Raw genomic sequence first — 15,108 nt, forward strand, 5'->3', positions numbered from 1 at the left:
TCAAATAGTATTTCAGTCATGTAACGGCGGGCAGTTACCTAACCAGTGTTTCTGGATTCTGTACCTATAGAAACATGTTCTCCGCAAGTAACTGCCAACTTCCCCACATTAATAAGAGGTGGAGGGCTAATGATTTCAGACACAATGTTGTTTATCAAACAGTCACGGAGAACATACGCCCCGCCCGAGGATCGAACTCACGACCCCGCGATCCGTAGACCGGCGCTCTACCTACTGCGCTAAGCGTATGGGCTTGATATAATATGAAAAGTTGTCGTGTATCAATAAGGTGCTCATACCAAGTTTGTTCAAATTTCGGCGTTTTGCCCATTTTAGGGGCGGCAAGAGCTCAAAATGAAATTATGTTTCAATAACTTTTTATCATAAACCGCTTGATGGATCTTCATCAAACTTAGCCTGTATTATAAATATACGATCCTCTCCCATTTTTAGCTCGACTGTTCGAAGAATAGACCGGGCTATTTGGAACTCAGCCTGGTGTCGGCGTCAGCGTCACACCTTGGTTAAAATTTTGCATGCAAGTACGTATAGCTATCGTTTAAAGGCATATAGCTATGAAACTTTATTTTTATTTTTCTAGGTCAATGAACAACCTCAATGGGTCAAATCCCATAGCTCTGACATGTATTTTGGGCCAATTATGCCTCTTTTTGGACGTAGAAAAGCCTGGTTAATGTTTTACATGCAAGTTACCATCTCCAAAGCTAATACGGATTTTAAGATTCGCTTGCAAGTGCATATAGCTATTATTTAAGGCATATATCTTTGAAACTTATTTATCTTTGTCTAGATCAATAAACAACATCGCAGGATCAAGTTCCTTAACTGTGATATGTATTGTGAACCAATAATGCCCCCTTATAGACTTAAAAAATCCTGGTTAAAGTTTTGTATGCAAGTTACTATCTCCAAAACTAATGCAGATATTAATTTGAAAACTTGGTGATAGCATCAAGTCCCATAACTCTGACATGTATATAGCAAAGTTATGTCCACTTTTGAACTTAAAAGCTTCTCGTTAAAGTTTTGCTTCCAAAACTAATGCAGATACTGGATCCAACTTCTTTAGATAATAACATTGGGGGTGGGGGGGGGGGGGGGGTAAATGGTCCTTTTCCTTGGAAAACAATTCGAAAAGTCGAGCACTTGCTGTTTTACGGACTCAAACAGGGGTACTTGGCCCTTTTTAGGAGACGCTGGAGTTGGTTTAAACGTATTCATTTCGAAAATAACATCAAATCAAACTTTTACAGATACACATAATATATATGACACAAATACGAAAGTAATTAGAAAGAAAGAAAACTTTTGCAGTTCCTCTCCCTAAATGAAACAAAACATTAACGTCTATGGTGGATTATCATTTCATTCAGTTAAGGATTTTTAATGATAATTTATTTGAATAAACAATAAATTAGAAAAAAAATAACGTAAAGGATATTTCATTATCGAATTAGGATAATGAGAAGTGAAACAGCTTACCATTGATATTGTAACACAAATAAGACAGATCTGAGTCTGAGACATTTAAGCAGCGAATAAAAGAATAATAAGAATGAAAATATTGAGAGAGTTGAAAATAGATATACCTCTAAACAACTTCTCATGGACCGCTCAAACTTGCTTTTTTATTGTCATTATAAAGCCCTCATAAAGATGTTTAAAACTGGGTTACTCGGCCACTTTTAGGGGCTGCTAAAGTTACAAAAAGAGGTCGTCAAAAACTGTCTTCACATGGTGGTGGGTGGGGGGGGGGCGCTTAATGGATCTTCATCAAACTTCTGTATGAGATAGTCTCAAACATTTGTCCAAACGAGGCTGTTCGGTCCCTTTTAGAGGCCTATATAGAGCTAAAATATGAATATCTTTTATATAACTTTTTCTCATGAACCACTTAATTCATGGATTATCATTTAATTTTTGTCTAAAGCATAACTAACAAAATAACTTAAATAAGATATATCGTTACGCTAACAAATGTAAGACTAACCGGAACTTTGTTGTTGTTTATTCATATAATCGGCACCACGTCTTTTCAGTTTACGGATGTTTATGCTACAGAAAGTATCATGTTTGGTTTTGAGAAGAGCCGCGTCTGAACAGTGTCCCCAAGAGCATGATATTCCCATCTGCAGCAACAAACAGCGACAGATTATTATAACAAGTCACTTTTGACACCTCATTCCTTAAAGTGTTATTTGGGAGGGGATCAGAATTATAGATATCTAGTTTACAAAATTAAATGGTAAAGGTATAAACATTTGTCATAAAGATTCTTCTTGTAAAATAGGAGGGTAGGGCCTGGCCAGCTAAACCTTCTTAATAACAATAGACATCACATCAAATACTTATTAGTACATATAAATGCTCTATCAATTTTCCCCTGTATCGATATATAGATCCGCTGTAATTTTAAACAAAAATCATTTTTTGGGGGTAAAGGTTTAGGGCCAAAGCATATTGCTGGCAACCTCACTCTCAAGACTGGAGAATGGGGCGTGCCCCCACCCCGCCTCTAAGCTTTTAAAAATATACAAAAATAGGAAAAAAATCATATTTCTGCACCCAGCTCAGCAGGCGTATAAGTTACTGTGATGCATACCTGTAAAAGTACAAAAAAGGTAGAATAAACGATAAAACAGATGTGGTGGGAAAACGTTATGGAACGTGCTTCTTTATAGAGTGGGGTAAGCACCAAAATACATATTTTACTGCCTGCGACTTAGTACAGAAAGTTTTTTGTATGAATATTTACACCTAATAAAGGTTTATTTTGTATGTTTGAACCTTGATATCGTTATTAAGCCCTGTGTGATCTGTCAGTAGATACGCTAGAAGAAAGATGAAGCGTGACCGCCGATATGAAAGGAATGCGGCATGTTCTGATGTAGTTTAATGTTATCTGAGTACATTACAGTGCGGTTCTTTTGCAATACTATCTTTACTAAAGCAAACTACTGGGAAATTAAAGAGCTGATTAAAGGAATATATAAATGATTAGGTAAGTATATATTCATAATGTTAAAGTCTTATTTGATACGCAGTTTTAACAATTGCCAAAACTCATATTTGAAAAAAAATGTGAACACTAACTTGATATCATCAGTGTTAACATCATAAACATGGAGATTAATGTGTCTGTATGTATAAACAGTAGTGCGTATTGGACTTTAAGCCCTGCATCGCGGCTATTCAAATTCCTTTGTGTGTATGCAACCCATGTTTACAATAGGTAACAGTTAACGGCCACGTGCCACACTGTAGCACGCAAATTCACAGATATTTCATATAGAATTTTATATAAAATAAACTCTATTTTGACAGGCGTCACTGTTCATAGTCAGGATTTTCATGCTTTTTCAGTGACAATTCAAGGTTTGAGGGTAGGACAGGAGCAGGGCTTTAAAATGATACACACTTTAAACATATTTATAGCTAAACATAGTATCATAGTATGGATGTGTTAACCAAATAAAACTTGGAGTTGTTATATAAATGAGCCGTGCCATGAGAAAACCAACATAGTGGGTGTGCGACCAGCATGGATCCAGACCAGCCTGCGCATCCGCGCAGTCTGGTCAGGATCCATGCTGTTCGCTAACAGTTTCTCCAATTCCAATAGGCTTTAAAAGCGAACAGCATGGAGCCTGACCAGACTGCGCAGATGCGCAGGCTGGTCTGGATCCATGCTGGTCGCACTCCCACTATGTTGGTTTTCTCATGGCACGGCTCAAATAATCATATTCTTTTAAGTTTTCAGATTTTACTTTCATTCATAACGGTGGAGCGTGTATCTTAACATTCGTATTTAGATCACGATATAGCTATATCTTTACTGATTTTTTTCCAAAGAGTATCCTTGACATTTAAATCTAGTTCTGTACAAAAATAAAATAAATATAAATAAATAAATAAATAAGAATGGTATTTTCACTGACGAGTTTGAAACAGTTTTCAGTGTTTCACTGAAAAACATAAAATAAAACAAGAATCGAATACTCGATCAAGAATATGAGTTTAGATCATCATATATACGCAGTAAAGAATATAAGATCAACACAATATACTTTGCTGCTCTTTAGTACTATGACAATTGATTCTGATTTCTTTAAATGATTTTTTTTTGAAGACGTGCGTAGTGCCGTTTTCTAATTTTTATTTTCTTATTTTTTTTTTTTTTTTTTTTTTTGCCTTTAAATGTCTTCAAATTTAATGGTTTTAACTGCATATAAATAAGTTTATAAATATGATTTGCAGATTTTAAGTGTCTAGCTGGAAGTGTTATGGTATCAGTACTCTGATTATGAATGAAGATTTTAGACTTTTTACATCCGTAGTATGGCTATGTTCATTTTATTAAGTATAATATAATGAGTGTAATGTAATATAAAATACATTGAAGATACCCAATCCTTATCTACTTTTAATCAAGGGATTACCCGACATTTTTATTCTTTGTTGATATTCATTTTCTGCCTTTTGTTCACAAAAAGTATCAAAGAAAATTTAAACAAAAAGTGCTATTTCTTTATGAAAACAAAAACATTAAACATCTCCATAAAGATCAAAAGTTGTACCCACACACGGATTGGTAAGTGCCCTTTTTTCAAAACTGATGCATTTAAACAGTTAAAGCCATAGGCCAATCACATGACTATTACAACTGTTCTATTGTTCTCTGCAGGTTAATAACCAAAATGAATACCTACATACCATACCTGCGCACGTGCACATGTATCATACCATACCTGCGCTCGTGCACAGGTATCATACCTGAGCACGTGAAAAGAATGTTAGATGAGTTCAAACTGTAATGTTTATTTAACGCCATGTTATTGTCCGTAAGTATTGACCTGACATCCAAGTATAGTAGTCGCAACTTGACCGCGATGGTTGACCTTAGGCTGATTATTCATTTCGATTATTTCATTATAGAAATCAAGGGTGCTTAGGGTAGCCGTGTATATATAAATGGAATTAGTTTGTATACTGTGCAGTATCAAAGTATATATACTTACATTTGATCAGTTAAAACTTCCAATGCACTAATTTATATTTACACAAATTAATATTTCCTTTTTCTCGTGCAGCTCGTGTTTTACGTACACTCCTTTTCAATAATAGGTTTTGCCTCATTACGTATTATAATGCAAAGGTCAACCATCGGGGTCAAGTTGCGTCTACTATATATTTCGTATATTTTCCGTAAATAAATTCTCGGTGTCTGAAGTTAAATAGCGATGTAAATATTGCATATATATTTCTTTATAATTTTCACAAAGTCACATGTGCAAATAGCTGCGCGGACAAAACGTTTAGCTGCTAAACTGTTTGACTATAGCCACTAAACTGATAACTATATTTCTATATTTTTCCCTTTTTTGACAAATTCAATTTCATAGAGACAAAAGCCAGTCTATTTTAGAGAATTCCACACAGGACTGATGTTGAAATCATGATATTGGACATAGGATATAGACTGGCTCAGTTCACTACATTCCATCATAAAACTGTGAAAAGATATATCATAGTCTAGGAGCTAGTCTACTAAACTGTATTTTGGCTGAACTTCTACGTAGGGACCATTTCCATCCAAATTTTATCGGTAGAAATTTTATCATACTTATCTGATCAAACCTTATGGTCTATAAACGTTATAGAAAATGTTGAAGAAAACATGTTTAAAAGTATCTTAGATAAAAAGAGACATTATTTCTCACCAGCGTTTCCTGAAAATAAATACTAGATCTACAAGAGAAAACAATCATTTTTAGTGAAATATGTAACGCAGATATTATAAGAGTAAAAGTCACATCGATAACAACATTCCATTGAATTTAAAAAAAAGCAAAGAATGGTCTGAAGAAATTTTGAATGGCAGTCAGACAACTACCACTATGCCACCGTACCACTGGTTATTTATATTTGTTATTTTAGGATACAAACATTTCGTAAAATAATGGAAAACCCCGAAAATACTGGACGAATATTTATGAGTGCCAGGGCAGTACTTACGGACAATAGTAGCATTTACAAATGTATACTTTTTTTCAAATATTATATTTTTTTTACCTTTGAATTACGATCGTCATGTTTTGTTCAACAAGATAAATTCACGGCTCAGTTCTTAACAGGTAGGAGTAGAATGAGAAGATAATCATTTTACTTTATAATTGTTAGATGCTGATGATCATGATGATGATGACGACCACGACTAAACCGTAAATGCAGACCCCGAAACTAAGTTTATCACGAAAAATGTTTTATAAATATGCAACCGAAGTTTGAAGTTGTGCATTAAAAGATTAAAAAAAAATAAAACAACTTTCTTCAGTTAAACAGACCATACAATTTTCTGATACATAATTGTTAAGTATCACTTCAGGAGAATGTGAACTTCAGAAAGTGAATTATTGATGTTACAGAGAACATACTGGTGCGTTGTTTGTTTTTCTGTAAAATGAAACAAACAAAAAATAATTAATAAAAACTAACAAATTAAAATGACGTTGTGTAAGTCAGTTTCTTACCTCTTAGATCGGTGTTCATGAATTGAAAATACCCGCGCTCGTGCGGTAACACCTCGAGCGCTTCGCGCTCTCGGTGTCACGATTCGCACGAGCGCGGGTATTTTCAATTCATGAACACCTCCTACTCGGTTAGTAACCTACACGTGTTGTAAAGATGATCATGATGATAGCCTATATATTCGTGGCCATTTCAATATTGTATCTGTTATTTTGCACAATGTGTGTGAAGATAGGCGAGTAATTTCGGCCCATGCTGGATTTAACTTATTCAATTAGAGGCGACACAAGGTAAAAAGCTATAGGATTTTAATGACCACTTTAAATGCGCATGTAAAGCTCTTTTTTCCTTTCAACTCTTTTTTTCTTCTTTCCATTCCTTCCATCAGCAAAACAGCAATACAAAGATTACAATGAAACATAATATATTGTGTACTTTTTTGGGAAAAAAAAAGCAAAGCAAAACAAAAGAACGATTTAATTGACTTAATTATTCCCCATAACCAAAAATTTGACGATGTTTCGCGCGCAAGACCCTTGCTTAAAGGTCAAGGTCATATTTTGAGGTGAAGTATTCACAGGGTTTGTTTCACATCCGATCTATTATTATTATTATTATTATTATCATTATTATTGTTATTATTATTCCAGACTTATATAGCCATTGAAATTTTTTGACACAAGGTTCTTTTTCATAAATTTCTTGCCTTTAATGTGATAAAATATTTTATTACATTTTTCTTCCTTTTATATTATTATTAACCAAAATTAAAGATTAAATCGCCTTACTAGTAAATCTTAAAGGTCCAATACTAAGGAAAGTGAACATTTTAATTTCTTTTAAAAAACACAGAAACTATTTCATTTTATTGGAAAATGAAAGTTGGTATGTAGAAATTCGAAATAAATCGCAGTATATGTACAATATTTTTTCTATGAAGTATGAAGAAAGTTAAAAAGACCTGGGGGGGTCATTCTGTCGATTCATTGAAATTTCAACATAATACACATACATTTCTTTGAGTTCCAAAGACCTTCTGTAAATTTTGACCTGCCAATCTTCATTATTTAGTGTCTTGCAGAAGTCTATGCACTGGCTATGAAAAAATTGCCAACTCACTTTCCCTTAGTAATGGACCTTTAAAGATACAGATATCAAAATTTGAACGCGTTCAGCAGTTACAGTTTTTCAGACCTTTTTCATTGGTTGAATAAATCATATTATTATATAGTTAGCCCGTCCGCTTAGCTCAGTAGGGAGAGCGTTTGTCTACGGAACGCGGGGTCATGAGTTCGATCCGCGGGCGTTGCATATGATCTCCGTGACGATTTGGTAAAGGCATTGTATCTGAAATCATTCGTCCTCTACCTCTGATACATGTGGGGAAGTTGGCAGTAACTTGCGGAAGACAGGTTTGAACAGGTACAGAATCCAGTATCACTGGTTAGGTTAACTGTCCGCCGTTACATGAATGAAATATTGTTGAAAAAGGGCGTTAAACCCACAAACAAAACAAATCAATATAGTTATCCATTCTCGCATACCAGAGGTCTACCGTGGTTCCCCGGATGAACGTCTCGGGATTTTGACGGACATCTGATGGATGAGAATGATAGTTATCTTGCTCCCTTGCTATTAAGAGCACATTTAATTGCTTCGCTATACGCTTTGTGAAGAATGGCCCAGAGCGGGGGTCATCGGTAACTGGGGATAGTTGGCAACAGTTGTCATAGATTATCTTTATGCGATCCGAAGTCAAGACCGCAAATTATTTCTCTGTACTTCTTTTTCTAAAAACAACATTGCCAGCCAGCCACATTATTAACGTAATTATACACGCCTTTTGATACAATGTACGTTATTCTTCTAACGACCTAATTTAAGGGGATTTTACCTTCAAGATTAAAAAATGAAATAGACAGGAATAATTGTCATTTACACGAAATAATTGTCGGAATATAATTACACTATTGATGAAATATACAAAGTATAATAATGTCTACAGGACTAAAATAACTTGTCGGAGGTTTCATTATAAATCTGTGTCAGGAACATGTTGAGTACTGAGATAATTAAGGGGAAAATTCATCTAATAAAGGTGAGAATAATTACTTATAGTTTCAGTAAATATGCACGAAATCAATATTTTACTTTTTCAATCGTTGGAAGAGAAGAAATGATGCAAAGTATTTTTATTGAAAGCTATTTTGTTTTTAATTACAATACCTGAAAAAAGTTCCGCAAAAGGTGTATTACATACATGTATATTAAAATCTTTAATTTTTACTAATTAGTTATCTGAAGTACTGTTGAGAAACAACGCTTAAACCGAAAAAAACAAACAACAAGAAACAAAAGAAACTTTGCTCTTTCGAAAACAGGAGTGTACATGTATAAAATCTGTTCCGCTATTATATATATGCTGTAAATTAATGTAATTTGAACGTTAAAACGCATGAAATTCAACTGATTTTTTTATTATTATCAAACTAGATTATAAATGAAATAAATAGTTAGAAAACCTTGATTTCGTATAAAATAAAACGAATTACACACACGATAAATTGCGCAAAAATAGAACTTGTAAGGAAAACCCTGAAACCTGTTTTATATTCTTATGAAAAATAGATGTATGAGCCGCGCCATGAGAAAACCAACATAGTGGGTTTGCGATCAGCATGGATCCAGACCAGCCTGCGCATCCGCGCAGTCTGGTCAGGATCCATGCTGTTCGCTAACAGTTTCTCCAATTCCAATAGGCTTTAAAAGCAAACAGCATGGATCCTGACCAGACTACGCGGATGCGCAGGCTGGTCTGGATCCATGCTGGTCGCAAACCCACTATGTTGGTTTTCTCATGGCATTTCTCGTATTATAATGTAAAACGAAAAACGAGCAGAAAATACAGCGATTGCACAATGTTTTAAAAATAAAAACAGGAAGGATACCGAAGTACGCGACATTTATATATATTTCATGGCGGTCGTTGTGGGCCTCTGTGGCTGGGTTGTTACGGTCGTTGCCTTCGATCGACTTGCCTGCCACAAGCCGGTAATACAATCAATTTTCATCATAAAGGCCATTGTCAAAGGTAATAATTTCGACCAAGTGTCGTACTTTATATGAAACTTAGACCAAGTGTCGTATTCGGCCAAGTGTCGGATTCGACCATGTTTCATGTTCGGCGAAGTGTCATATTCGACCAAATATCTTTCGACGAAGTGTCGTGCACCGGCCACAGATGTAGTGTCGATACTTTTCTTTCATGTACAGGTGATTTACCAAACCCAAGCATTATTTTACTTATCTTATCGGTACACTAGCTACTGTCAACGCTTGTACATTGGGCTGTGTTTCAGTGGTGATGTGCATGAACTTAACCAGAGCAGCCAGAGTAGCGAGAACTAACCCTAAACCTAACCCTTTACCCTAACCATTCTGGCTACCCTAAGCCCTTTTGATTACTGTAATAGTAGATTAACCAGAAGAGCTATAGGGTAAGGGTTAGGGTTAGTTCTGCCTGCCGCTGGCTATGTTCATGCACATACAGTGGTATCATATGTAATATCTGAATAATATTGTACTTTTTTGATATCTCAGTAGTTAAATAGTGTATATTTGGAAGTGTCAAACCGTCCGGTAACCGACCGCCTACCCCTCCGAGAACCGGACACATAGCCTGTCCTGAAGAGGTTTCCTAGCCGTCCCTCCGGTAATAAATTTGTTTATAAATCAAGTAGTTTTTAATGGATGCATTTTAACTAAACTTGATAATGAGTTCTTTGTCTACATCAGATCAAAACTTGCGTTGGAATTGCTATTGCTTATAGCCGTGTAGATGCAGTCGTTGCAGTTCTGTTACTGTAATTGTTGTTCTTATGCCGAGACAAACATTGACAAACAGGAGTTTTTTAAAAATGTGGCAAAGATGAGATATAACGTTACAGGATATGTTGCACAGGATGTAATGAGAAATGTTAGAAACTCCTCTGTAATAATGCTTCGTTTAATAACATGAACGTGGTCACTTGGTATCAATGAATGTGTATCAAAATGTCAGTTACGGATAATTCTTCAGCGACCGGAAGTTGCCGATTGACATTGCGGGCTCGTTACCGTAAAATGTAAATTGGAATTATTTGAAAGTTTTGAAAGTTTGTAAGTACAATCAAAGAATTTGGCGAATCGCATAAACATAGACATATTTAATATTTTCTTCATGCTTTTGAAGGATATGGCCTAAATGTATGTTCTTATTAAAAATAAAAAAAAAATGAAAAAATCCAAAAGTTTTTTAGTATAACATTTTAATTTGAACTTAAAATGTTCTTCTACTTTTTATACATATCAGTACACAGACAATGGGTTGTTCTGAATTTCCTGATTGAAGAAAAACATTGCCACCGGCACAATTTAGGGATAATATAGCGACTTTTCCAGCAGCTTTCAGTTTTTATAAATTTGTGATGAAAGCCTCAAGCTTATTTTGAACCACTCTCGAATCTGCTTCAAAAAAGAAAAAAGAAAGAAAGAAAAAAAACAGTACTGGTGATATATTAGAAAGCGTGGTCGTGACCCCTACGGAACTCGAACCAACACCCACCTGGTTGAGTGACCGACACCTTAACCACTGGACCGCCGCTCCCTTTTGAGTAGAGAAGACCTTACGTGGTCCTTTGAGCATTTTTCAGAAATGTGTAGGCACATATTCACCGACCTTCAATGACTTTCTCAGACGATAAATTCTAAACCAAAAGCGAAGCTTAAAAATCACGTCGGTGAGAGAGAAGTGATATAAAGTCAGTGACATCGACTACGTAGGTAATGAATGTTCTTTCTTCATGTAGGTGTTTCAGCTATTTTGCGCACGAAATGCTTGGAGCGAGCTATATTGTGATCGCTTCCCGTCCGTTCAAACTTTTCTTCATATGAAATCTCCTGACAATACTGGTCAGAATTTTACCAAACTTGGTCAGTAGCATCCAGGCATGTTCCTGTATCAAGATTTTCTAAAATGTTTCAGCTTAGCTTGAGTTGAAAACAAAAATAAAATCTTTCAATGACCTCTACTTATTAACTACTTGAAGGATTTTCATCGAACTTGGACTGTAGCATCAATACAACGGCCCGTCAAACGTTTGTTCAAATAGGGATGTGACATCTTATATTGGGAGCTAAAACTGGAAAAGGAAAACCTTCTCTTGAACCACTGGATTTAATCTTCACCTGTAACATTTTTAAGGTCCTCGTCCGATTTGTTTAGATGGAGGTACCTGGCTTTTTTAAAAGGCGCCCAAGTGTTAGACAACTTTTTCTCATGAATGGCTTGATTGATGTGCTTCTGCCTGAACATTAAAAAAGGTGGGAGCTTGGTCACTTTTAGGGGTCTATATAGAGTATGAAATAGAACTATATTTAAATGCATTTGCCTGTATAAACTATGAAACTCCGGAACGCTATGTGGTGCCATTATGGAGTTCTTGTATGATATTTGTCATACATTGATACATTTTTATCAATCATATTATACATTGAATTCATTGAATTTTCTCTTTTTTTTTCAGAGCAACCATAGCAGTAAAGGGTTACGCAATATCCAGTGGATACACGGTCTGACGTTGATAAGGACTGTATTTAACAGAACGTCCAGTTTTTTTTAGGCTTAAGGAGCCGCTGATGGATGCAGAAAAGATGCCAATAGACAGTCACTCTAGGGCTGAAAATGGTTTGCACCAGTGTGACACTTGCAAGAAAATGTTTACAGAAAAAGGAAATTTACAGAGACACAATCGGATTATTCATTTAGGAGAACGAGCTTACGAGTGTAACGTATGTAAGAAAACATTCACACAGAATGAGCATTTAAAGACTCATATGCGTACACATACTGGAGAACGTCCATACGTGTGTAAAATATGCAAGGTTACTTTCGCAACAACAGCAAATTTATGGAAACACAAAACAGTTCATTCTGAAGACCGACCATTTCAATGTTCTCTATGTCAGAAAACTTTCAAAACGTTAAACTACCTAAAACAACACGAGAAGCTCCATTCTGAAGAACGAGCATTTTGTTGCATTACATGTGACAAGGCTTTCAAAACTGCAGCCAATTTGAAGATTCACCAACTCATCCATACCGGAGAGCGCCCCTACAAGTGCAAGCAATGTGAGATGTGTTTTGGGCATGCAATACTTTTGAAAAATCACAAACGTATTCATACGGGGGAACGTCCGTTTGAATGTGAAGTGTGTAACAAAAAATTCTCACAGAAAGGGAATCTATGGAGTCATAAACGACTTCACACGTTAGAAGAACCTTACAAGTGTGAAGAATGTGGGAAAACATTTCGGCATTCTGCAAGTTTAAAGTATCATACGCTAACACACACTGGGGAACGCGCATATCATTGTGAAATATGTAATAAGCATTTTAAATCGGCAAGCACTCTGCAGAAACACAAACGAGTTCACACTGGTGAATGTCCTTATAAATGTGAAATTTGTAATTATGCGTTTAAGGATAAAGGTCAATTAAATAGACACATGCGTGTCCATACTAAGGAACGGCCATACAGGTGTGAAGTGTGTAAGAAAACATTTGCATGTGCTGAAACTTTGAAGTCACACAAATATGTTCACTCTGACGAACGTCCTTACAAATGCGGTGAATGCAAAGCCACTTTCAAACATATGAAGTATTTAAAGAAACATGCGCTTATTCACACTGACGAACGGCCATATAAGTGTGATATTTGTCAGGAATCTTTCAAGCAGTCCGGTAATTTAACGAGACACAAACTTATCCACACTACAGCACGACCTTACAAGTGTGACATATGTAGTGCAACTTACCGCCATCCTGGTGGTCTGAATTACCACAAACTGCTCCATACTGGTGACAGACCTTACACATGCGAAGAATGTGGGGAAACGTTTGTTAGTGCTGGGAACCTAAAAAAGCACTCGATCGTACATAAGAAGGAACGTCCTCATGTGTGTGACGTATGTAACGCAAAGTTCAGCCAATCAACAAGTCTCAAAAACCATAAGCGTATTCATACGGGTGAACGTCCATATGTCTGTAAAATTTGTAAAGCTGATTTTAATCATGCAGAAAGTTTGAAGAATCACAGAACTGTTCACTGTAAAGATCTGCCATGAAGGCAGATTCTATGGTACTAATTTAGGCCAGTTTAATGGTTCATACCGTATAGTTTGCTTACAAGTCGTATACGGTATCATTACGAGTCATATTTCAAGTTCAAGAGCGGGGAACATCTTTTAAACGTGTACAAGGAAATAAAAGAAAAAACAACGATTTCGGCGTGCGTCTTATAAGCGAGTGCGTGTAATATGCGAAAATATACTATTATAAATAAATCTTACCTAGAGGAGCACCTGGAACCGTCGTCCATCATCAGAGAAAGTAACCGTGGCAGATTACATAATTTATGTGGTTGTAAAGTTGACGAAAAAAGAAAAGGCGGAGGAAATTAAACAAGCATCCAAATCTCTCTCTTATGTTTGTGGAATACAATTAACAGACGATTTGAGGAAACCAACACCTCAAGTCCGTCCTCAATTCTGGATCGGACAATTTCTCTAAACGTACTCAAACTAAGTTCATAAAACTTGTTATGTTAAAAGGAGGCAATATGCATGTACACAAGTACAAGTAAAAATTGTTTCTGCTCCCCGACTTTTATATGGCATTGCATTGATTAGTGGTACACACAAACGTTCCCCATGATGCAACAATATATAAACTCATGACCTATGCTTGATCGGTTTAAGGTCAAAATCATTCAGGTCAAGTAAAAATGTGTTCGGACTGTCCCATAAGTTTTAACTGCATTGAAGGATTTTTATGATTAAAAGATGTGCCGCGCACATGACAAAAGGTCAATTAGTGTTGAAGGTCAATTTAAATTGCTTTTATGTATATGCAGTTTTATACCGATCTGGGACTTCTGTATTGCCACTGCAATCTGTAATAGTGTGTAACTTGTTTATTAGCACAGAAGGCCGGTGGTTCCACTGGTGAGTGCTAGTACCTGAAACTATGTTCAGATGCGCTTTTGGGGTCTTCTTCCGACATGAAAAGCCGGGTGTGCCTTTTTTTTTACATGAACACGCACACACACACACACACACACACACACACACACACACAAAATCTTACGATGGGCTGAAATTGCTTTATACCTGTAGTGTTGGTTTTGAAAATATGTTATAGCGTAGTGGTTTGAAAAAATAAAGTGTTCTGTTGGGAGTAGCATATAGCTTTATTGTCGTTACTTTTCAATTTCTTACTTGCCTAACAAACGTCGTGGGCGTTAATGAAAGTAAGAGGTAATATAAAACAAGAGAGCCATAATGACCCTATATCGCTCACCTGTCATCATTGCACTTAAGGACAAGAGGGTCAACAAGAGCTGTCTGATGACAGCGCGCTCGACTATTCGAAGAATTGATTGAAGAATGTGGGCAAAATATTTCCACGGATATTCAGACAAAAGAAATAAATAGATTAGACAAACAATGTTCCTGTATTAC

At 35.9% G+C, this 15,108-nt stretch overlaps 1 protein-coding gene across 1 annotated transcript; it reads left to right on the forward strand.

Annotated features, from left to right (window-relative positions):
• The first annotated feature begins 2,911 nt into the window (after positions 1–2,911).
• LOC128551167 (zinc finger protein 62 homolog) lies at positions 2,912–14,823 on the forward strand. The gene is made up of 2 exons (XM_053531682.1): positions 2,912–3,022; positions 12,114–14,823. Exon 2 carries the CDS (start codon positions 12,226–12,228, stop codon positions 13,711–13,713), a length of 1,488 nt encoding a protein of 495 aa, XP_053387657.1. The 5' UTR covers positions 2,912–3,022; positions 12,114–12,225; the 3' UTR covers positions 13,714–14,823.
• Positions 14,824–15,108: the final 285 nt, after the last annotated feature.

The sequence above is a fragment of the Mercenaria mercenaria genome, chromosome 19 (genome assembly GCF_021730395.1).
Source record: "Mercenaria mercenaria strain notata chromosome 19, MADL_Memer_1, whole genome shotgun sequence".
Classification (NCBI taxonomy): domain Eukaryota; kingdom Metazoa; phylum Mollusca; class Bivalvia; order Venerida; family Veneridae; genus Mercenaria; species Mercenaria mercenaria.

Excerpts from the sequence above, each read along its gene's own strand:
- LOC128551167 (XM_053531682.1), top strand. The coding sequence starts at position 12,226 with ATGGATGCAGAAAAGATGCCAATAGACAGTCACTCTAGGGCTGAAAAT.